The sequence below is a fragment of the Melanerpes formicivorus genome, unplaced genomic scaffold (genome assembly GCF_026170545.1).
Source record: "Melanerpes formicivorus ecotype bairdi unplaced genomic scaffold, bMelFor1.0.p_v2 SCAF_8, whole genome shotgun sequence".
NCBI classification, from domain to species: Eukaryota; Metazoa; Chordata; class Aves; order Piciformes; family Picidae; genus Melanerpes; species Melanerpes formicivorus.
The window spans coordinates 20,673,476-20,698,804 of NW_027142360.1; the positions used below are offsets into that span (position 1 = coordinate 20,673,476).

The 25,329-nt window shown below is 45.8% G+C and overlaps 1 protein-coding gene across 1 annotated transcript; it reads left to right on the forward strand.

The window, feature by feature from the left end:
• The first annotated feature begins 423 nt into the window (after positions 1-423).
• On the forward strand, positions 424-24,332 carry FAM83F (family with sequence similarity 83 member F). Its single transcript, XM_068142496.1, is given in 6 exon segments — positions 424-699; positions 701-901; positions 4,664-4,831; positions 12,916-13,037; positions 13,586-14,298; positions 19,830-24,332. Coding segments are annotated over 6 exon segments (1,524 nt in total). The 5' UTR covers positions 424-444; the 3' UTR covers positions 19,895-24,332.
• The last annotated feature ends 997 nt before the right edge of the window (positions 24,333-25,329 follow it).

Here is a 25,329-nt window from a genome sequence, read left to right on the forward strand (position 1 = left end):
CTCACTAACAACCAGCTACAGCTGCTGGACTACGGCTTGCATCCAGCTACCATGGTGCCTCTGCCCCTGTCCCCGTGAGCTATCCTCAGGTGGCTGCCGCCTCTGAAAAAGGAGGGGAAACCCTCTTGAATAGACTTTTGCCAAAATACACCCTCGGCTCAGGCCTGCTTCTCCTCCAAGCGCTGTGGTCAGGGACCTCTGTGCCCACCATGCCAGGGGGCAGTCACCCCGATGCCCAGAGGCCGGGGCCCCTCACGGGTCTGATAGAGGGATGAGACAGAGGGGACGGGTGCGCCCCCAAGGCGCCAGGGGACGGTGAGGGGCCGGCACAGGGCGGCGTGGCCGCCCCACCCGTCGGGGCGGGCTCGGGCAGGCCAGGTGAGGCGGTCCCGGCGCTGCCTTTGCCTCCTTCCGCAGCCTCCCGGCGCTGCGGGTGCCGGCAGCATGGCGGAGTCCCAGGTGGTCCTGCTGGACGACTCGCACGTCAACGAGAAGGTGACGGAGACCCAGCCCCGGTTCTACTACAGCGAGGAGCAGCGCCGGGCCCTGGAGGTGCTGGTGACCCGGGGCGAGGCGGCCTACCGGGAGGCGCTGAGGAAGGAGCAGCTCCGTGACTTTCTCTCCAGTCGAGAGCTGCAGGCCCTGCGGGGCAGCTGGCGGGGGTATGACGACCCCCGGGAGGGCAGCAAGGTGGTGCGGGGGTCCCGGCGGCGAGGCTCTGTCGCTGGCCTACTGGCCCGAGTGCTCAGACACGGAGGTGCCCCCACTGGACTTGGGCTGGACCGACAAGACCTTCTACCGGGGCATCAGCCGGGTGGTGCTCTTCACGCACCCCCGCAAGGAGGAGAACGCACCCCACCTGAAGGAGGTGGTGCGGGAGATGATCCAGCAGGCACAGAAGGTAGGGCCTGGCCACCACACCAAGTGGGCACCCTCGACAGGCCACCCCTCCACACCCACCCCTGCCAGCCTTCACACCCACCCCTGCCAGCCTTCACACCCACCCCTGCCAGCCTTCACACCCACCCCTGCCTGCCTTCACACCTGGGCTGAGGGCACCTGGGCCGAGGGTCTGGCTGTGCGGACATGTGGGGTGGAGGGGGGGTGGGAGTCTCTCACAGCCTGGCTTTCCTTTCTGACCCCCCTCCAGAGCGGTGGGAGTGTGTTGGCCCTCGGGCTGGTTGGTGTCCATCCTCCCTGAGGTTTGTTGGCGGTCATATTATGGTTTGCAAAAGCTGGTGCCCAGGATGGGGTTAAACCCCTGAATCCAGTTCTCCATCCCCCAGCTAAGGGTTTCTACACGGCTTTGTCTGGTCCCATTACGATTCCCTGGCTCAGGGAAAGCAGGTCGTGATGCTGTTACAGCCACCCCTTTTGTACGTGCAGGTATCCCTCATTAAGCATAGGGCAACAAAGTTGTTTGTGGGGGGATGTTTTCTGGGTTTATTTTTTATGGTCTTGACCTGGACTGCAAGTAGCCAGAATCCAGACATTATGTGACTGCTTCTTCCGTTTATCTTCTGCTGGAAAAGACTGTTAGTGGTGACATGCACCTCTGTCAAGAAAACAAACCAGCCACGATGTTACAAGAGCTTGCACTGAATAGGTGGGGGCAAGGATGAATTTTTTTCCTAGGTATGGGTGAGGTTTCTGGGGAAGATCACACAGGAAAAGATCTCCTTCAGAGCGAACATCCCTCATAGGAAAAGGGGGTACAAATGTAAGAGACTTCATTCTTGCTCTTGGTGTTGGCTGCTTTCTAGTTTTGATGTTTTCTAATTCACCAGTTATTTCCTCCTTCCTGCTCCCCTGCTTTGCTGCAGCGTGGACTGTACACACAGCTTTGGCAGGCTTGTTAAAACCAGATCTGCTGGAAAACACACAAAACTTTGAGAGAGGCATTAGCCCAGCAGGTCATCACCTCAGCTACCTGCTTACAGGAATACATGCACACCCCATAATCCTGTCCAGCAAATGGTGTGAGCCGGTCACACAGGGGAGCCAGAAGCTGTAAAATTCATACACTCCGATTTAGTGTGACTTCACGTCTTCTTTCTACTGCTACAAATGCCTCTACAGACTGTGCAAGGAGTGGGGAATTGCTCTTTCAACAGCTGTGCCTGGCACCTAAATAATTAATTTGCAGATTTTTATATTTCCCCTGACTGGCTGAACTGTGCCCCTCCCAGCCCAAAGGTGGTTTCTTGTTTAACAGCCATTTGAGTGTTTAATGGCCCCTTTCCTAGATAACTACACCTGTTGTGTTCAGCTGAGCTGAAAAAGTCTCCAGGTGGCAGTTTTTTATTCAGCAGGTGAGGCTGGGGGGTTGTTGCTTTTGGGTTTGGGTGGTTTTCTGGGGGGGGAGGGGGGAGGTCTAAACAGGTACTAGTAATATGTGGCACATGTCTGTGGGTGGCTTATCATCAGGTTTTACAAACATATGTTAGTTAAGCTACCTTGCCGCAATGAGATTGGCAAGTTAATGCTTGCCAATCTTCAAATACCTGTGAAGAGCCAGGCACACCTAAGGGCCATAGAGATAAGTTTATTATCCATAGGATGGGTAGAGGAGTGGGGAAAACTTATTGCAGGGGTAGATACTCATGCTCAGACTTGCTGTATTTGGGGAGGCTGCTGCATGATCTTGACAGATCACCAGCTGTAGCAGGCGTTTGAGAAGACAAACATAACAACTGGGGTTGCCCATTGCACATTTTACTGGCTTGGAAGCTCCATCTGCAAGGCAGCTCATCTGCTTTTCATACAGAACTAGTGTTCGTGGGTTTAGTCCACAGTCTTCTGAAGAAGTCTGAACTAACACAGGACCCCAAAGCATGGAGGAAACCATCCCTTCATATTTCAAAGCCAGTACTAACAATCAGTGGTGTGCCCAGGAAGTGGTGTAGTTTCTGCAGTCATTACAGATAGAAGGGATGGGAAGAAAACTTCACCCTCCTGCTATCTATGCTTGATCAATTCCCTATGTGGATATTCTTCAGATGAATATTATCTGGCATTCTGGCTCTTAAACACATCCATACCACAATGTGTGGAGGGGAGAGGGAGCATGACAGGCCGGAATTAATGTATGAACTTCTTGTGCCTTTAATTATCATCTGCATGCATGTGAAGTTGCTGAGGAATAAAGTGGCACAGGTTAACTGTATTTTGCTTTTCCAAAGTCCTGGTAATATTCCCTGCATCATGCTGCAGTGAGAACCGAGGGAGGGCCTGAAATCTGGTTCTGCCTAGCAGAAGTTACTGAGGAACTAGCATAATATAGCTTCACCATGGTTCACCTGTATTAGGACAAGCATAGATCTGTCAGCTCTTTTTGTCATTTTCTAACAAAGAAAAGCTTGTGTAAGCACTGTTGACAGAAGGAGCCTGGTGGAGCAGACCTGTTGGTTGTTGCTGGCCATGCAGGCAAAGACTCAGCAGGGGACGTTTACTGTGGCATCACTTTCCCAGAAGCAATTGGTTCAAGGGCGTTTTTCAAAGAAAAGAGGTCCCTGGTGAGAATTATTCCCTCTTCTGTAGGCAACTCCTGAAACTTGAGCCACACCTCTTCCAAACTGCAAGTGAAGAAAATCTTACTGTTTGATCCAGGTGCGGTCCCCAGTACAGTTTAGCTTGTCACTGTGACCCCAGCACCTGGGAAATTAACATTTAGGCACTTCTACTCCCAGCATACTGTCAGCATGAGAGCTCTGACCTGGCAAAGTGGTGTCTTCCAGATGGACTAGGAAAACAGTAGTCTTCTTCATTCACAACCTTTCAAATGGAGAGAATAACTCAGCAGAAAAGTGAATTGATATTTCTAATGGTGTAAAAGATAGAGCAAGGGAGAAAATGACAAAACATGTAAGATGAGCATTAGAGTTGGCTGTAACCTCCTTGGGTTTGTTGTTACTCATCCTATAAATGTTCAGGCTTGTCTGTGATGTCAGCACCTTTTGTTTCTATGTAAAATCTATGTCTGGAAAGAGGGATTACTTTTATAACAGAAAAAAATGTACATGTGAAGAGGGAGAATCAGCATTTTGCCTCCAACTCTGGAACACCTACTCCAGTACCTTGCTGACAAATACAAGGTGTTTATGTTTGATCCTCAGGAAGCCAGCCCTGAGAGCAGACTTCTCTCAGTGAATTGGGAAAAAAGGTAAATAGGATTCTTTTTGTCTGCACTATGTGGCACGACTGAAGATTCAGGCCCTGATTCATCTGCACATTCATTCTTCCATCACTTGCCTTTTGATGAAGTGTTAGAAATGTGTCTGTCACTTTTTCAGTCTGTTTTCAGTGTTCTTTGTTTAAGTGAACCCTTACAAAGGCAACAAAAGTTTCACAACACACAGGAAAAAATTAAGTATCTGGCTTTGGTGTTCTTCAGGCTGATGAAATAGGTCATCTTACCCTAGAAGAAGGAGAACTTTCAAAGACATTTATTAAGTTCCTTTCAAAGTGCAGCAGGAGCTAAGCCAGAAAATTATGAATTGGTAGTGCCTGGGCATGTACATCGCTGTACTCTTGTCTTCCCTATATCCCCCTCCTCCATATCCTGATATCAGTGCTCCCCTTTATTTTGCACCATTATGATGGGCCTCTCTTTCAGTTCCTAATGTTTTATTCAGTTGTCTGTTTACTGTCTTCTGGTTTCCAGATTATTGCAGTGGTCATGGATGTGTTTACAGACCGAGATATCTTCCGTGATATTGTTGACGCAGCATATAAGCGCTGGATCCCAGTCTATATTATCCTAGACGAGGAGGGTGTGAAGCTCTTCTTGGAAATGTGCAGATGCCTTGACCTCAGTGACCTGCAGATCCGGGTAAGATCATACTGAACCACTATCTCCTGCAGGTCAGGGCCCTTTTTCAGTTGTCATGAATCTTGGAACTCCTTTGCATAGGCAAACACGTTTCTTCCTCTCTACAAGTCACACCACAGCACTTATGCATTGATTGATAAGAGGGATAAGAGAGTGTCCTGCTAATACAGAGGAGAAGAGGAAGGAAAGATTTGGATTTTTAGCCTTTCTTGTGAGATAAGGGTATAGGTAGTTTCTTGGCTCTTATGACCTAAAAAATCCTGGTTTGGAAGGAAGTTCTCTCAGGAAATTCTTGTGAGTCTCCTATGCAAGGATTCAAACTAGAGGCTGGAGTAGCATTTTGAGTTGTTGTCTGCATGAATCCCAGTTACAGGACACATACACTCTGTGAAATGAAGACTTTCCTATCCAGCAGTGATCATCTTGGGGTGAATGAGCATGTAGTCCTCCTTTGCCTGAGAACATAAGAGACTGGGGGCCATAGCTGCTGCCAAGTTCCCTATCAGAGTATGCCTTCATGCAGTGCGTGCAGCACAACAGAGCAGTCAGCCTAGCTCAGCTGGCAGAAGCAGCCCCAGTAGGATCTCATTCCATTACGTACAGACTGAATTCTTTTGTGTGTTCGCAGTTAGCATTGCATTCCTTGCTTTTTCATGGTGGTTTTTTTTGTCACTGTCATTATTACAGATTTGTTCTGTGTACCAAAAAAAGTTTCTGGGTTGGAAACAAACTATGGGGTGCCAGACTCGCCCTTCTTGTGATCTAGCTGTTCTGAGTAGTGGGGAAAGAACCAAAGTGCCTTTTTGCCTGGAGAAAGGGCAGATCTTCCATAAATACCCAATTGATTTTGTTTTTCTTTTCAAAAAGCACAACCAAAAGTCAAAAAGCTCTGAAGATTAGAGAGGCTTGCATTTACCATTCTAAGAGACCCATCTTAAATCTGGAAGAAAATGACTTGCATATATCTGAACAGTGCTCTTGTGAACTACCACTCTGCTCTGAGTTTCTGGACTTCATCAAAAAAGACATCCAGCCGAGCAGCTTTCTCATCTTTCTCCAAAACAGAGGTGGAAGTTCCTTTCCTCTTGTGTCTTTGAAAGCAAGGCAGATACCGCTGTATTAGTCCTGTTTCAAGCTTCAGCAGTATGATGTGGCCTAGGTTTGAGTCTCTGGTACACATCTGTGAAATCCCAGCAGTAGTACCATTTGCTCTGGCACTTGTTTCCCAGTACTTTTCTCACCATGTCATCATGTGCAGGAATAATGCCTTCAGTGCCAGGTATTTTAACTCCTGGCTGGAGTGAATGAAAAGATGCCCTGGCATTCTGGGAAAGGTTGAATGCTATTGAAGAAGCAAGTTCCTTTTTGTCTGTGTTCTGCCTTTAAACAGTAAGTGGCCCCTTTCTGCTCTTCCTCTTACCTCTTTCTTCATAGGTATCTACACAAACTTCACACACCAAAACCACTTGTGTGACAACAGTGACTACATTCTGCAGCAGCCTAGTTGCATTGCTCTTTCCAAAGAGGCAGAGTTCAAACTGGTGCAATCAAAAGCAGGAGAAAACTCTTCTGTGTCTCTTCTGTGCTTCCCTTCTCTTACACCCACTGTTGCTATGTTTTTCACTAGACTTCTTCAACTAAAACAAAGCCCAAATACAAGCTGAGCTAAAGGAGATCCACTGAGAACTTCTTGATATCCATTTTTTACCTAGTTGTTCATTCTTCTGCAGAGTTCCAGCCCAGAGTGCTGTCCTTTTGTTTCCCCCCCTGTGTTTTCTCAGATATCTCATGCTTGTATCTTAAATTCCCCTAAAGGCTGTTGTATTCTTTTTCAGCATGGTTAATGCTTTAGTTAATCTTATAAAGGTCAGTGCTGTTTATTTTTGTCTATGGGACTTTGGAAGTTCTGGGAAAGGCCTTCCTGTAAGGGGCCTCTCAAGGAAGATGGCCTCTTAGTATCCCACCCAAAGCTGCTTTGGGTGTATTTATGCTACTGCCTGGGTCAGGATGGCAGGAGTCATCACACAGTGATTCTCCTGACACCAGGCTTTAGATAAGTGAAGGAATTTTGAGCAAGGTTAAGACTTCACCTTGAGGACTCCCTCAGTCCCCTTCTCATTGATGTTTTGAACTTTTATTGTTGAACTTTTGAACTTTTATCAAACTTAGAGTTTGAACATTTATTGTTAAGAGGCAGATTTAAAGCAAGTAAGCAAGCTGATCCTCTGATCTTATTCAGGTAGAATCGTTTTGTCCTACACTGCTTGGTCACAGAGGATGCTGGAATTGCTGAGAGGAGAATGAGAAACTCTAGAGCAACTAACTCTGTCACTCATCCACTTCTTATTTCTGACACCTTTCTCCTCACCTCTGCTTTGATGTCTGAGTTTATTCTACAGATTTTCAGCAACAGGGAAAACATTCTCTCCTTACATTACTTTTTTTGTGTAACTATTTTGCTTTCTTCTAAAAGATTTCCATCAGTGGGCCACAGCTTGTCAGCAAAATTACTGCACACTCTTCCTTTCTGCCCTTCTTCCCACCTTTCCTCTGGAAAGCTTGTGCAAGACTTACAGAGTGGCTTTTTCTCAGAACATTGCAACAGTGTGGGATGTATCTTTAAGGTTTAGTGATCCCAGGGAAGAAGGAGAAAGAAATGACACATTACCATGGGCTGTCAGTGCTGCAGGGTGAGGATACTTTGTCTTCTGTCACCACCAGATGCTCAGATTGTTCTGTAATTCTTGACTTTTTGTTTCCATTGCCCTGTTCATCCACTGCAGAGATTTACTGTCAGCACTGGTTTTGGACCTATGTCTACACACAGTGCTGGGTATTTTCACTGAATTCTTGGGGTTTTATCATTTTGATCTGCTGACAGTCTCAGAGGAGGGAAACTGCTGCAGGAAGACAGCACCTCACTCGGCAAAGAGAGAAAGTTCTTTGCTGACTCCAAGCATGAAATGAGAAAAACCTCAATTTTTCTCTGAAGGCCAGAGATCACTGGGAATGCATTTAAGTTCAACCATTGGCACATTCATCCTGGCATGTTAGTGAGAGTGTGTGTATGAGTCATATGGCTTCCTGAGCCTACAGGACATGGTTTGCCAGACTTCTGTTATGTGTGACACAAGAGAGTTCTTCAGAGATCACAATGAATCAAGCTTCGTATACAAAATAAAGTACAAAATTCATAGCCCCAAACACAATACAAAATACAACACAATACAATGCATGGCCCCAAAATGCAATACAAAATTCATAGCCCCCAAATACAATACAAAATGCAATACAATACCTGGCCCCAATATGCAATACAAAATTCATAGCCCCCAAATACAATACAAAATGCAATACAATACCTGGCCCCAAAATGCAATACAAAATTCATAGCCCCCAAAAGTCCTCGTGTTGTTGACCTGTGGGTGAGTGTTCTCACCCATTTTTAGATGAGTTCTCTTTTTCCCCATACTTCTTCTAACCAAGACCCCAGAAACAGACACTCCTGCTTAAAGACAGCCCCAAACAAGCCCAGGGAACGAGTGATGTCGAGGAAGTTCACCTTCATGTTAACTTTCACATTCATTTTCCCAACCTGTAAGAAGTTCCTGCCTAAGAAATTTGAGGAATTTCATTTCAGTGTTTTATGTCTTTCCTCAATGATTCCTGACTCAAGTGGGGGCAAAGCTGCATGATGCAGTGCTGCTGCTGTTTTTTAATTACCTGTTAGAGGCTACTTGTAGTCTTTTTGCAAAGACACAAATAAATAAGACCCAGTAATGACCTTGGCAGACCAGGTCCAGCTTGCTGCTGGTATGGTACTAGAATACCTGCAAGTTTTACTCTTTTGTCAGCAAGCATTGCCTTTTCCAAACCAGTTCAAGGCAAATATAGGGTAAGTCCGCAGTATTTCCCTGCATTACTTTGTGACTTCTTCCAGATTGTGGCTGCTTTTGTCTGCCTGTGCAAGATCAGCACCTACTCCCCATCTCTCTGACCTGGATGTTTGATCATCAGAAATGAGAATCTTAGACCATGAATAAGAAAAGAATCCTTTACTGTTATTACTGTGGTCCTGGCCACATGAATCCCATCTCTCTCTTCTTGTTTTTGCCTTCTGTGGTACCTCCATCTAGGGTTGTAAAGTGGGACACAATGGGCATCTGGGGCACGCTCCCCAGCCCTGTGCTTAGGTAAAACAGTCATGGAACAAAACAAAGGGCAGAGGCTTTCCCAACAGGTTCTGTTGATTGAACTGATCTGATTTTTCTACAGGTGACAGAAAGGGGATCTCCACCTTTTGAAAAATGTGGCCAATATAAAGGACTGTTGAGTCACTGTCATATACCAGCTACTGCTTTTTCCTGTTGCCTCTCCTTAACCTATTTCACATGTGTGGATATAGAGGCTGTTCATCCATCCCAGCTTGAAATAAAGATTCCTGCTAGGAGGGAAGGTACACACAGGTTTCCCTGGTGGAAATATATTTCCCTTCAGAGTCTCTCCTGTGTATCCCCCCATCTCTAGCCCTGCTTGTGAGCATTATTGACTGGGTCTGTCAATTGACAACTGTCAGTCACAACACGGGCTCTTACTGACTCTCTAAACTGAGTCCAGTTCAACTTTTTGTGGATTCGGGGGGAGGTTTAAATGTGTGTCATAATAAGGCCAGACTGACTGAGTCCTTCACTGTTTTTATTAGGATGGTCTCTCAGGCTTGACTGTTAACCAGTTTGTATTAAGTTGCTGCCACGGAGACATTAGTCACTGCTTGAGATGAGGAGTGGTGCAGGCCTCAATAAAGGAAACGTGGTATGCAGACTGCAGCTTTCATAAGCTAGGGTATGACAAACCTTCTGCCAGAATACAGAACTGGAGGGGTCACTTCTGTCTGGTGACCTAACTGGTCCTCTACCCAAAATATGTATTACTACTCTAAGAGCAGTGACAACCCCCCGTCCCCCCCCCAAATGACTGCAATCTCACCTCATTTATATTCATCTTTCCTCTGTTGTTATTGTGGAGCTTTCAGTACGTGAATCCAAGCTTGTTCCTCCTCTGTGCAGCTTGATATTCATCTACAAATGCTCCAAGATCCTTCAAGGCAGAAAACATTATACAAATAACCTGTTAAGTGACTGGATGTTTATATGACTTTGTGCTTGTTTTCTGCATTTCAAGATGTGTTTATGCACTGCTGTGCCTACTTTGTTCAAGGAGGCTGATGCTGGCTGATGCGTTCAGCTGTTTGGTTCTGTCTCCTCTCTGCCTTTCTGAGTGTCATGTGTAGCTCAGTTACTGCAGGAATTCATGTGTGCTTTCTTTCCCCCACAAGAAGGTGATAGAAGGTGCAAACACAATAAAACACACACCTGTAACACACCAAGAAGCTTTGTGTTCACACAGGCCGGTACTTCTTGACTCACAACGGTGTGTGACTTCCAGAGCTGTTGCCTGATTTGAAGAACAAATGTCCCTTTTTGTCACTTGCAGTCAATATCCCATGATTTGGCAAATCCCACATGCAACTTTACTCAGCAAGGGGGAAAAAAAATAAGAGAATCTTTTGGCTGATCAGTCAGCCAACTAAAATGTGATTCCAAATACTGGAAAGGGCACCCTTTCTCCTGTGCTGTACCCAACCTGCAGTCAGCATCCCACACGTATGACTCATTGCTAGGCCTTGGGCAAGTCACTTCACCTTTTTCTCTCTCAGGCTTCTCGCCTTTAAAACAGGGTAATAATACTTTCAGCAGTGTTGGGAGCCTTAATTAGCTAATGCCCACACAGGGCTCCAGACAGATCGAGTAATAGAAGAATGCAAAATAGCAATATCATCAGTTACTGTTAGTCAGAATTTGTACTGCCACTGCTGTACTGTAGTGGGCAAAGGGGAGCAGATTCAAAAGGTAAGAGTTATATTCAGAAAAATGCTTTTTGAAAGCAATCTGCATTCCTCTAACCACTCATTCCTGCATGCTGATTTCTATAGCCTATCAATATTTAAGCTGTCAGCGAGGTTTGTAATAATAGGACTTGGCTCTTTGTGGGATCCAAGGCTGTGCTCGCATTAGCCAAATCCGCATGATTCTCCTGCTCTGCAGGTAGGGGAAGAATGCAGCAAAGGCAAATTGGCTCTCCCAGAACATTGCAGGGAACAGCATCAGAACTGTGATTACACTTGGGACTATCTGACTCCTACCCCTGGCTTTATTACTAGGGATCACAATACCTTTTAGCTTTTCATTGGTGAAGAATTCTTACAGAAACAGATGGTGGAACGAAGAAAATGGTCTCAATTTGTGTGTCAGAGTGACAAGATAATTTGCTCTGAACTTACACTGACAGTGTTTTGGGTGGTGGGGAGTAGAGGGTGTTTCATGTTAGGCAGTTTGGCAATTCAGCCTCCTGTAGCCAGGATCCAGGAGCAGAGTAACACTCAGTCCAGTGATTGCTTGTGCAGTATTTGTTGAGTAAGTGCAGGCACACATCTGTTGTAACATTACACATCGTGTAATGTTAAATCTGTGTTTTCCCTGCCCTTTGTTTGAGTACTTGCAGGCTTGCTGGCCAGAGGGTGCTGGGTGGGAGATTTGGAGAGAGGTGTTACTGCACTGGTTAGGCTGCACCTCGAGTCCTGTGTCCAGTTCTGGGCCCCTCAGTTTAGGAAGGAGGTTGACTTGCTGGAACGAGTCCAGAGAAGGGCAATGAAGTTGGTGAGGGGCTTGGAACACAAGCCCTATGAGGAGAGGCTGAGGGAGCTGGGCTTGCTTAGCCTGGAGGAGACTCAGAGGTGACCTTATTACTCTCTACAACTACCTGAAGGGAGGTTGTAGCCAGGCAGAGGTTGGTCTCTTGTCCCAGGCAGCCAGTACCAGAACAAGAGGACACAGTCTCAGGCTGCGCCAGGGGAGGTTTAGGTTGGATGTTGGGAAGAAGTTCTATACAGAGAGAGTGATTGCCCATTGGAATGGGCTGCCTGGGGAGGTGGTGGAGTCGCCGTCATTGGAGGTGTTCAGGAGGAGACTTGATGGGGTGCTTGGTGCCATGGGTTAGTTGTTTAGGTGGGTTGGATTGGTTGATGGGTTGGACACGATGATCTTGAAGGTCTTTTCCAACCTGGTTTATTCTATGTAACATTCTATGTAACATTATCTTTTTCTAACTACTTGCATTCTTTTCATGAAAAGTTTTCCCTTGCTCTTCTTCAGAAATTGCTTGTTGATCTGTTCAGGACATCAGTGGAGACACTTACAGGACTCGTTCAAAAACAAGTTCTATGTTTTTTCACTCTCCATTGAACGGTGAGGAATCTGGGTGGCCACTGTAACTGTTGGGGGTTCTCAGCAAAATCATAAAGGTCAGGGCTCTCCTTTTGTTAAAACAGACATGAAACATCTATCTTTTGAGCAATAGGATTGTTTCTCCCTCTCTTCTGTAATAATTAAGTTGTTCAGTCTTCTAATTTGCCCAGTTTTGTTGGGCCATGTGTTGCTAGGAATCATAACACAAACACAAAAAGGAGCTGACAGAGATCTGGCTCATACATTACCCTCCAAGTAACTGTGTCCTTTGCAGGGCACAGGTGTTGCAAAATTCCTTGGTTTTGTGGTCCTGCTAACGTAATCTGTAGAAGTGCTCATGGGTGCTGTGGAGTAGGGATCAGGACTCAGAGTGTTGATGTGACTCAGAGCTTCCTCTGATTCATTCCCCTGAACTGGGTTGGGCCTTGTGAGCTACAGCACAGGACTGGAGGCGGAGGATTGTTTGATTTTGAAAGCATTGTCTTGCCAGTGGGTTAAGATGAATAGCTGAAGGCTGCTGGCAGGGTTACACAGATGCTGACCCATTGCACAGGGCTATAAAGCAATGGAGAGGAGTGACTTGCATAGGCAGGGGGTAACAGCAGGTCTTACGACACTATGCTTTCCTTTCTGCAGCCCTTCTGATTTCTGGTGGCTGGTAGAAAATGAGCTGTAGAAGTAGTGAGATAATGTGAGTGACATGTTAAGACTTGGAGCTGGTAATTATCTAATTCTCTGCCCTATTTACTGTGACATTTTGTCTTTTCACCTCCCTGTTAGAACATCCGGATACGCTCTGTGACAGGAGTTGGGTTCTACATGCCAGCAGGGAAGATCAGAGGTACATTGGCATCCCGATTCCTGATGGTGGATGGTGAAAAGGTGGCCACTGGATCATACAGGTGGGTTGCTCTTGCTTAAGGCAAAACTACATCCTTTGTGTCAAGAATGGCTTGTGGCTACGCTTGAGAGCCTTCTTCCCATGTCATTCCCTTTGTTATCCCAGCCTCTGTAATCTGTGTGGCATCTGTAGAAACTGGGGTGGGTCGACAGGAGAGGTGGTATAGAGCACCTTTGAGCTGCTCCTGGGAGAACAGAACATGCCCATGCTAGTTCCATGCTGCAGGGACTCCTCACTATCTGCTCTGCTCAGTTCTCTTCAGTGAGGTTTTTAGTCTGGAGACTCATGCTGCTGATACAGCATTGCTTCTTTAAAAGGGTGAAGTGTGCTTCAGAGCTTTAGGGCCTTTTCTTCCACATCTGGTCTGCATGCCTAATGAAGGACAGTAATAATGGACTTCTTGTAGCTGTCCTGACCCATTTTGGCAAGAACCTATAGGCAGACGGCCTACTGCTACAAATTCCCATGCACTATCTTGGCTATTGCTAGGTGGGCTTAAGTCAAGTGTGCACCCAAAAACCTAATGTTGGTTCTGTTTCCTACTCCTAGCTTCACATGGAGTTCATCCCACATTGACAGAAACATCCTGCTAGTCTTGACAGGACAGCACGTGGAGATGTTCGACATTGAGTTTCGTGAGCTCTATGCCATCTCGGAGGAAGTTAATTTCTACAAGGAACTGGGCATTGCTAACCCAATCCTTCTTGGAATTGGGAAGCCAGGCCTTCATTCCTCTACCGTCGCTCGGAAGTTCATTAACCCTAAGTACGGTTTAGTGGCAGGGGCAACCCGTGGCGAGATGATGCTCTGGGCTTCACGTCACAGGCAGGATCATCAGGGGAACGTGGAAAAGGAGGAAACCAGTGAGTCAAAGAAACGGTTAAATAAGTTTCTGAATGACTTAATTACCTTGGAGCAAGAGTACCCAGAAATTGATCCACCTCTGGAGAACTTTAACAGGCTGAATCGGAGCCCTCAGAAACTGTTCTCCCGGCTCCACGTGGACCTGAAAAATAAGTCCAAATCCAGGGAGTCCATTCGCGACATCAAGAAAGAAGATGTACAGGCCAGTTCCAAGCAGGGGAAACGCTTTGCCAGTGGCATTTTCAGTCGCAAGGCCAAACGGTCTCCAGGGTCAAGCATTGAGGCCAATTCTTTTGCCAGTGAAGGACATTCAGGAGAAGACCTTGGGAACACGAAACTGGAATGCGAGCGGCTCAGCCTTGGCCATGCCAGCGTTCGGAGCGCAGGAGGCATCCCAGGTAAGACCTCTTCTACCAGCGTATTCTGCTTCTGTGGCCCTTGTTTGGGGTTTGACTGGTTGGTGCAGGCATATTCAATACAGGCACCTGTGAGCAGATCCTGTTACTTCCTCTGTATTTTAATAAGCAGGGTCAAAGAAGAGAGGAAGTTGTATCAAATGATAGAGGCAATGTAAGTTGAAGGCAGTTTACTGGCAGTGGGATTGTAAAGTACTTCTCATGTAAATGTTTCTCATACTTACCAGCAAGCAGATATGGGACAAAGGGAGAGGAAGGTGAATGTCTCCTTGTGTAAAATAGGTTGTGTCTGCAGTTCATGAAGTGCACTGCCCCAATAAACAGCAGCAGTGTTCAGTGTTGTAGTGGCTAGCAGGGTGCAGACAGATTTTCAGTGTAGCCCTTCCTTTCCTCATAGAGGTTTAGTCAGGGAAAATAAAGGTGTTTATGTTGAGGTGAGGAAGCAGGGAGTGGAAGAGAGGGCAGAAGTTTCAATTTGCTCCTTTATCACCTTCTGAAGTGAGGGAGAGGGTTGTGAAAATAGAAGCTGTAGAGAATCATCGAATCATAGAATGGTTTGGGCTGGAAGGGGCCTCCAACAAAGGACTAGATCTCAAATTTTTTTTCTTTTCTAATGCATGATTGGTATTTTCACTAACTCCTTCCAGGGATTCATCTGGTTTAAGACACAGATGATGAAGATTCTTCCCAGTTTATGGTTTCATAGCTATCTTCCCAACTTTTAGATGTTTTGTCAGATTGGGCTTTTCAGCCTGGTTGTCTTCCTCTCTCAGCAAGCTGTGCTGGGTGTCAATAAATCCTGCACAAGCAGGAAAATAAACCAGTTCCAGGGGGAAAATTTCTGCTCAACTTGTCTAGCTATAGACCATTCTGTGCTTTGACGAATGCTAAATGCAGGCGTAAAGAAACTGAATTCCCTTGAGACTGCCATGGTTTGAAATGGAAAGACATTCTCCTGAGACCAGAGAGAAAAGCAAGGTATTGGGAAGGTCAGCAACAACAATGTATTAGGTTCTTAGAAATATTTCTGGCTGAATGAAGGACAGATTCAAAAATGCTAAGGGAAGAGCAGAGAGGAAGTCTAAGAAGGCATCTATAGTTTATTTAAGGCTCATAGATCATAGTATCATAGTATCAGTCAGGGTTGCAAGGGACCACAAGGATCATCTAGTTCCAACCCCTCTGCCATGGGCAGGGACACCCCACACTAGATCAGGCTGGACAGAGCCTCACCCAGCCTTGGCTTAAACACCTCCAGGGATGGAGCCTCAATCACCCCCCTGGACAACCCATTCCAGGGTTTCACCACTCTCATGGTGAAGAACCTCCTCCTCACGTCCAGCCTGAATCTCCCCACCTCTAGCTTCATTCCATTCCCCCTAGTCCTATCACTACCTGAGATCCTGAGAAGTCCTTCCCCAGCCTTCCTGTAGGCTCCCTTCAGATACTGGAAGGCCACAGTTAGGTCACCTCAGAGCCTTCTCTTCTCCAGACTGAACAACCCCAACTCCTTCAGTCTGTCCTCATAGGAGAGGTGCTCCAGCCCTCTGCTCATCCTCGTGGCCCTTCTCTGGACACCTTCCAGCAGCTCCATATCCCTCTTGTAATAGAGGCTCCAGAGCTGGACACAGTACTCCAGGTGGGGTCTCACCAGAGCTGAGTAGAGGGGGAGGATCACCTCCCTTGCCCTGCTGGCCACACTTCTCCTGATGCAGCCCAGGATCTGATTGGCTTTCTGGGCTGCAAGTGCACACTGAGAGCTCCTGTTGAGCTTTTTGTCCACCAGCACCCCCAAGTCTCTCTCCTCAGGGATCCATTGTACAGTGTTTGTTTGGCATTTTGAGGGTTCAGAAGTAAACTCTGGTCTGAAGAGATCTCTCCAAATCACTTTTTGTCTTGAGTACATACAGCATATGCTGCTGGCTCCCATTCCTCAGAGCCAGGAAAATACAGCATCAGTGAAGATCTATAGGGAGATGTATGGGCATTTCCTCCTGGAGACACGGACCTGAGGGCTTGCACTACCCTCTAGTGACAGAAGCAGAGAATTGTGTCATCTCCGATTTGTCAGCACTTCACAATACCAGAGATTCCCTACGTTTCTCACTGTCAGCTATTTAAAAGCAGACAGTGCACTGTTCCCACAATGTTATGACGAAATTAGGCCCAGGTTAAGGCATGCGAGAGATGGACGTCTCTAGTTGGATGTCTCAGGGGGGTGCTGTGCCCTTCTGGGACGTAGCGCAGCCAGGGCAGCCGGCACGTTCCTGTTCCTTTTAACACAGTGGATGAGTGCCAGGCAGGCTGATGCTCAGTCTGGCCTATTTCCACAAAGACACTATCATGCTATTATGTTCAGGTTTTATTTATTGCCACTGCTGCTTCCTGAGGGCTGTCACCTCGTTCAATAAAGCGGAAGGAAGAATTGAGAATAGGTGGAGGGAAGGGGCAGAGGTCCAGCACACCAGCCTTCCTGCTGTGCACTTCCTGACCTAATAAGTCATTCCAAAGAGTCCATGCAAGTGGGTTTGTTTTGTTTGTTTGTTTTATGCAAACTGAGAATGCCTGTTCATGGTGGCAATGGGAGTCTCCACAGCTTTGAAGTATGGTGTAAGTAAACTTAGGTCATCTGGTGTTGTAAAAGGCTGGAGGAAGCTCACTGCTGGTGTGTTGCTTTTGAATGAAATCACTGTTGTTGAGAGAAAGCTTCTCTAGTTTAGTGATCCCAAAGTGGTAAGAGGGCACATTAGGAAGATGGAGACTCATGAGAAAGGGAAAAAAATGAGTTACCCAGGAGATCCTGCAGCTACTGATCAGTAGCACATGCTTCATTAGGATTTAATAAAAACATCTTGGAACATGGTCATGGAATAGAGGCACTTTGTTCTTGGGCAACTGTAAGACTGACTTAGTTTTAAATGTTTAGGTTGCCTTTGAGCAGGCCTAGTGAAAACTGTGATACTCTGGGCGACAGAAGGGAGGTAAGAAATGGAAATGAAAGAAGGGGAAGGTGCTTGGTATGCAGTCAGGTTAGGATGCAATTATTCAGAGCTTCACAGTTTGAAATGGCTGCCCTTACCTTTTGTAAAGATTAAACAGCACACTTAAGCCCTGTGGGCCTGGCTGTGCACACATCTCACAAAGTCACTATTAATTCTGTAGCACCACAGAGACACATCCCACCTTGCAAATGCATAGAGAGACCAGATCCACGCCCCGAGTAGCTCAGAGAGTAATTGAAAGACATTATTCAGACAGGCTAAAGGTCAGGTTCAGTCTTGTAAAAGCAGACAGTGATGAAGAGAATCTGAACTGGGAACTGAAGTGATGAAAGTGTGTTCTGCAGCAGAGTCTGAGCACCTCACTCAGTATTTACATGCTAGGAAAGGATACCTACAAGTCAGAACTGAGAGTCTGGGAAATACAAGGGCTACAGAGAGTAATGTGCCACACTAAGTGTCTGAATTAACATCCTGAGTTGTTGTCCTAGCACACTGCACAGAGGCTGTCTTACAAAGCTTTCTTAAGCCACATTGTCAAATTGACACAGCTCTTGAATTTCACTGTTTCCCACTTAGGAACCCAAGAGCAGGAGCTCTGAACCTGACCAGAATCTTGTTAATTTTAAGCTGCAGGCTGTGATCAGCAAAGACACTGACATCTATGTGCAGTTTCTGGGAACTGCTGCAAGGGTTTGAAAGCTGTGAGCCTTCAGAAGGTGCTGGCTTTTTGTTTCATTGTCTCCCTTGCAAGAAGCAAAATGATCTCGTTCAGAAGGGTCTGCTGGCCTCAGCTGCTCCATTCATTGGCCTTTGCTCCTCATGAGTGTTGGTTGCTGAATGCATAGAGTTAACAGCAGGATTTTGTGTTTCACTTCTGGGTGCTTCTTCCAACAAGAAAAGTAATTTACACTGAGCACTGCATTAGCACAGAAAGAGCTGCTTACTTATCACCAGTGTTTTTCAGCCAAAGTGGGATCATGGGTGGGTGGTAATTGGAAATTTCAGCTTCTTTTCTAAAGAGAAAGACTGGAAGGTTGTTGGGTACATAGAAGGAGGGTGAGTGCTCTAAATGTGGTAGGATCTGTAGAAAAAGGTTGGATGACAAAGAGTAGAAAGTGAGAAGAATAAACGGGTTGGGAGTTGGGATTAAGCAGAGAACAGACACTTTTGAAAGGAAAGGTAGGGGTCTTGAATGTTATACAGACAGGGAAGGGAACAGGAGTGGTGAGGAGGCAGGAGTAATGATAAACAGTACAGAATGGATCAAAGAGGGGGCAGGAGGTAGAGTGAAATGCCATTGGGAGGTATGGGGATGAGGCAGTAGCATACAGAGCAGTCACAAAAGTGAGGGCAGGTTGCAGTGCAGCCTTTCATATGGATATCAAGAAGCTGCAGTGTGGAAGAAGGTGAAGAGAAGGAGAGGGAGAGCAGATAGCTCTTCTCTTCCCCATCACTTATGGTTGAGGAAAACATTGATCAAATCCCCAAAAGCAAGAGTGGCAATACCCAAAAGAGTGACATGAAAAATTACTCACTTGAAGTCCAGTTCAGAGGCAGTGCTTGGGTTGAAAGCTCCCTCATTTTAGCAAGGTTGAGACTTCTCAGTAGCATGTCAGTATAAGCTGTGGCAGTTATCAGTGTCCTACTGCCCACTGGCTCCAGCTGCTTGGAAGATGCACATGTACATTTCTTCTGTACAAATACCTGAGTGGGGTCTGCCCTTGTTCAGACTGACTGCAAGCTACACAGCAGCCCCCTCAGTAGCTACTGCCCTGGGCTATAGGTTATGTGAGCCTTGCTGAGCTCAGAGCACAGAGGAGCTCCCTCACTTGCCTCTGCAAAACACACTGTGGTACAAATCCTGCAAACATAGGGTAGAGCATCCAGACCAACAGCTGGCTGTAATGAAAGAGATGAGACTGCAGTGCAAGTGCTGAAAAGAACAGTGGGAGCATAATGAATCCATAAAGTGAGCAGAGGAAAAAACTAGGATGCTAGAAAACTGGGGTGGTATTCTGTGCTCAGAATTTGTCTTCTGAGTGGAAGTACTGGTGAAAGTGGTGGAAATAGTGGCACCTGTTAACACTGGCACACGTGTAAAATGGGCTGTGAAGAAACCTCTGCTTTGAATGTGTGGGAATCAAATAGAGTGGATTACCTGGCTTGCCTTTTATGGCTCTTTCCCCCATGCCTCAGGAAAACCTCCCACCCAAGTCATGGCCATACTGTTTTTCAATGCCAGTTGGGACTTGAGAACATCTCTGAAGCTAGCCTGGGTACAGGCCAAAACCCATAAATACTTCTCCAGTGTTTTTTTTCCACAGAGTACTCTGAATTTGTTCTCATTTTAATGTCTCTTCTTTTCACAGTGATAGGAAATAAAACCATGAGAGACTGCAGAGTAATGCATGTCTAACACAAAGTATAGAGTGAATAATGAATTGAAGCCCAAGTCCAAACTTTCTCCAGGTCTTATTTACTTAACATTCCTTTAACTTCTTTTCATTCCAGGTAACCTGGGTCCAAACTCCACTCTGAGTGATAAAACCAAACAATCTGCCTGTGTGTTGTCTTGATTGGGAAGCAGCGTCTGGAGAACCGAGCAAGCTGGAACACAACCTCTTGATTGATTTTGAACCTACAGCCATGTCCTCATGCAGTGGTCTGTAAAGCTACTGCACAGTCCTGGATGCACCTAGCACTCCCAGTTAAAGCACATTTACTGGGCAAAGTGCAGACTTTGGATGGTTGGTCCCTTAAGTGGGGGTTAGTGATGAATGTATCAGTCCTTGTGTCTGTGTGCACACATTTTACATGCAAAACCAACTGTGATGACTGGTCTCAGAGCTTGCTCTGTGTCCACATAAATGCAGGAGATTTTCTGACTTACTTGTGCTGCTACTTCAGTCTGTCTACCTACAGACTCAGGATCACTGTGTTGCATTGTTTACTCTACTGCACTGCAGAAGTGTGTTGCTCTGACTGGCTGGAAGGCTAAATCAAATCAAAGTGGCAAATTCTGGGCGAAAAAGGAATGTTTACAGAGAGTGTAGCAAGCCTGTCTCCACAAGGAATCTTCCTGTAGATTCCTGTTGTCTTGTACTGACACAGAAATGAGTGGTCTGGGAGAAGGGTTTAGCTAGCAGAGGCAAATAGATTAATATCTTAACTGTTTCATGTCCCTAAATAAAGCAGTGGAACAAATTGGTTTAGCAAGAATGCAGTAAAGAGCAAAAGCTGGATATAGGGGCACCTTTAACCTGCAGCTGAGACTGGGTCAGGAGAAATGCCATGTAAGGGGGACTGGGCAGGATCTGGGAGCAATAATGCAGCCTTTGGTGGCTGTTAAAAACATCCTGGTTTGCTGCTAATTCAGCAATGGAAAATGCATGATTAAAGAGCACATATTTGAGGGTTTAAAGAGGAAGCATACAAGCTTTTCAGGTGTTCCCTTTTCTTTTAACTTTTCCAAACTCTAATGATGCCAAAATCCAGAGCTTTGATCCATGAGAAGCACTGCATGCAATCAGACCAGAGGCCATCTAATCTGCTGTCCTGTCTCCGAGGACAGCCAGTAACAGGTGATCACAGAAGCATAAAATACAAAGCTTGTATACAGAGGTCTTTCTCTGACACTGTTCCAGCAGTCTGTGGACCTTCTGAACTGGCAGTTCCTTCTGGACCTGGCCTTAATGAAATGCCCTTAGTCCCTTTTTAAAAGTCCTTTTCTACTTTTGGCCTCCACAGTGCTCTGTGGCAGTGAACCCTGAGTGCATTGTGTGGTCTGAAACAAGAATTGTTGTCAGGCTGTTTTAATGGTTTTCTTGCCAATTCCTCCGCTGTCATAGGTAGCTATGACCACCCCTGTTCCTTGTGTCCTTGCCACTTGAGATTTCACAGACTTGTGTCCTCAGTCATCACTTTTCCAAGTTGCAGGTTCATGGTGTACATAGCTATTCATTATATGGGACCTGTTTGACACCTCTGTCCTCTTGTTCACTGGCCCTTTTCCAGCTCTCATTAACAGAGCGGAGAAGCAGGTTGTTTTTGTTTCTTCAGTGTGCAGATTCATGTTTCACTCTGCTTTCATGCTATCTAGATTACATACTCTGCTGTCATATATCAGCCTTCTTGTGACACCTAGGAAAAAATATCCTAATTGTAAGTAGACACCTGAAAACTAACAGACCTACTTGCCCCAAAACTATACAGACATCAGAAAAAAGCCACAGGTTTTGTCTTCTTTCATTGTCTTTGCAGAAACCATTTGGGTTTTCACTGCACAAGGAATTCACAGGAAGGGCAACTGCTGCACTCTGAATGCAGAACAAGCTGTTCAAAAGACTGTTCTAGGTGCTGGGCTGCAGCAGTGATTGTTGCACTGAAACAGCTGTCTGTAGTTGATGCTGGAGCAACTGCAGAGGAGGGCAATGAAGCTGGGGAAGGGCCTGGAGAATAAATCTTAAGAGGAGCAACTAAAGGAGCTGGGGCTGTTCAGTTTGGAAAAGAGGAGGCTGAGGGGAGGCCTCATTGCTGTCTACAACTACCTGAAAGGACATTGTAGAGAGGCTGCTGCTGGTCTCTTCACAGTATCAGTATCACAGTATCACAAGGTTGGAAGAGACCTCAAAGATCATCGAGTCCAACTTCTCTCAGGTAATTAGTGATAGAACCCGAGGGAATGGCCACAAGCTGCAACTGGGCAGGTTTAGACTGGACATTAAGAAAAAAATTTTCCCAGCAAGAGTGGTCAGGCATTGGAATGTGCTGCCCAGGGAGGTGGTTGAGTCACCAACCCTGCATGTGTTTACAGGTGTTTTGGCTGTGGTGCTCAGGGACATGGTTTAGGGGTGAACCTTGTAGAGCAGGGTTATCGGTTGGTGATCCTGAGGGTCTCTTCCAACCTGGGTGTTTCTGTGATAAAATCACACACACAGAATCAGCATGGTTGGAAAGGACCTCTAAGATGATCAAGTCCAAACATTGTCAGGGTCACTACTATACCATATCCTTGAGCACAGCTTTTAAATACATCCAGGGATGGCCATTCAACCCCTTCTCTGGGCAGCCAGTTTAATTGAGGTCTCTTCCAACCTTAGTGATACTGAATACTGAATTGATTGATTGATTAACTGCCATTCCTGGAAGTGTGTTTAACTTGAATGACAAGCAGACCTGGTTTAGCTTGAGTTTGCCTTGTAAAATGTCTTCAGACCCTACAATACCAAAGGTACTCTACCCTCTACTAAGCGTACTCATCCTTGCTCAGTAGGTTGAATGCTTGCTACTCTATATAGCTATTCTATATATCCACCTGGCAACGAGCTGTAGTTTCCCAGCTGGGTCTGCCAGCTCCTGTTATCAGCAGTGTTTTATGAAATCATTCCTGGTAGTGGGAGAAAGGAGGTGCTGGAAATAACACCATCACTTGGACTGGAGGCAACTTCATGCATGAGTTAGCCAGTTGGCCTCAGGTGTCCAGCTCACGTGCCAAAAGGTACCCCCTGTATGTTTGTAGAGTTGGCTAAAATGGCTTCATTTTCCTGTGCTTCTCTTCTTCTCCTCACATTTGGAAGATGATTTTTTTTTCTCTCCTTGTATTTCTTTCACTTTTTTTCGCAGAGATTAGAGGTGAATTTGTCAGACCAACACTGTTCCACTTTTCATTCTGCTAAGAACAGAACATTGTCATCTGGTGCTTCCTTGTTCTCCCAGACTTTTAAAATACTTATTTATTTTTCACTTGTGCAATAGGCTAATTAACTAATTAGTACCATGGTGAGAGATCTATATGGTCAGGTTTTCCAGGAAGTCCTCTCTCTGGTTTTATGTTGCTTCATTTTGGGTGGAGTGACTTCACAGGTCAGAAGCTGATTTCACTGTGCTTACTTGTTAACCTGCTTTACTTTCTCTTTCCTGTGACAGGTGTGAGAGCACTTTTCTTTAACCTTGTCAGCCAACAGGATCTCATTTGCAGAGAGGCTCTCTCATCTGTCTGTCTTCTGTTTTGTTGCCACACCACTTCATGAAAGTTCCCTTGCTTTTAAATTCCTTCTCTTGTTGCAGAGGCCAAGTCTCATGCCTTGACTCCAGGGGCTAGTAGAATTCCTTAGGGTTATCACACAGGGTTTAATTACTTAATTTAAGAGGGCAAAGCTGCTTTCTTGCATGATCTGAATCTGCTTCTTAAACTCAGCGTGACTCTTTGGGGATGCATCCAGCCTTGCTGATCCAGAGTTGATGTTTAAGACTCTGGTGGAACTCGTTCTTCCCTGAAGATAAGATCAGCTGAACATGGACTATTTGGCTGCTCCTATGGCAGCAGATGTGAGTCTGGGTGAGGTTGACCGCATTTATTTTGACTAGTTTTGCTAATTGTGGCTCTTGATGAGTGCTAGAAACCTGAGGCTGTGACCTGTAACATGACTATCACTCTCCAAATAAAATGTGGTTGATGGTGCTGGGGGGCTGAGGGGCATGGAGCAGTGGTTATGAATTCTGTTAGAAGCCTGTTAGCAGAAGCTGAAGGTATGGCAGGACCTACAGCAGCCTTCAAATAAGCTGTCACTGTGCCCAGGATGCCACTTCTTGCAGCCAAGTCACTAACTTCCAACAGGGATGGGACAAATGAGAGACATTTGTTGTTCTGTTGCTATTTTAAAGACCAAGATCAGTTTTCTTTGGCCTGATCCTGGACAATCTCAAGAGGATGCCTGTTCTCTGGATCTCATTTACTCTTTGGCTTGTCAGCCCAGGTTTCCTGGTCTGTGTGGCCTTCCATGGAGCCAACACTCGTGGGCTTGGTTTTGGACAGAGAATAATGAAGCAGGGGCTCATGGCTTGGTTTTTCTAGCATGAAATGTGGAGTGGTTCTGAGTGAGCCTCTTGAGTGAATGCATGCCTTCTGGGTTTCTCTTGGTATGCATTTGTATATTTAATGTGTATGTGTCCAATGAATTTTGCCAGGGACCTTTTCTAAGGCAAACAAATAAACTCCTTACTATGTTACATTCAGATGGTTTATTGGTGTTGCTTTTAATTTCTCAGCTACACTTCCAGGGTTTGGGGGATTTTTCTTGTTTACTTGTCAAGAACCTGACCTGTGGATTAGAGCAGGTTGCTGTGTAACACATGAACATGTTTGGCTGGTGTTTGGTGGTGCTTGTTAAAAGATGTGTGGGCAGCTAAATTCCCCACAAGTACAGTGTCCTGTGTCTTGGAGTACCTTGAGAGGGATGAATTCATTCCTGGTCTCTGGTTGCTGGAGTAGGCTGTAGCAGATGTCCACTTCATTTTTTTCTGTATTTATTTTTTACTACTGTTCTCCTTGTGGCTGAACTGTATCTTGCTGCAGCTATAAATGCATTTGACAGAGTGCCACCTTTTTTTCCTTTTCCATCTCTCTTATATAATTTGCACCCATCAGCAGTGACATTTCATTTGTGAAACCAAGTCCCTCTGCTAGATTTCAGTTTTACCTGTTACAATGTAATCCTTGACATTTAAGTAACTCCCCAGCTCTTGTTTCCCCTGCTCCCTTTGTTTGTGTGTACAAAAAGCCTGCTTTAAAATTCCTGACCATGTCTCTGAATAAATCCAGCCTCTATTTCACTTTTGGGCGTTAAAGTACATGCAAAAAGTATTTACAGGAAACAAAATCTTTGTCTTTCAGCATTTAAAGGCCACATAGCAACTGCATTCATACTCTTTTAAGAGGAGTCTGTCTAATCCAAGCTTGTTTCACAGGGTATGTTAGGGCTTCATGGATCCTCAGCCTCTTTCTTTATACTGTTGGTATCACCATGCCTTAGTGCCTTTTCTTTTTCTGCACTTGTTTTAGGGAGGGTCTCCAAGAAAGCAAGGTAAACTTGTCCTTCCCCTTGCTTCACTGCTACTTTAGTACTACACTTTTCCTTTGTCTCTTGACACTTTTGTCTGTGCTCCTTTCAAAAGCAGGGGGCAGTCCCAGAATGAATGACCTCTTTGTGTCCCTCAACCTTACATCCCCTGC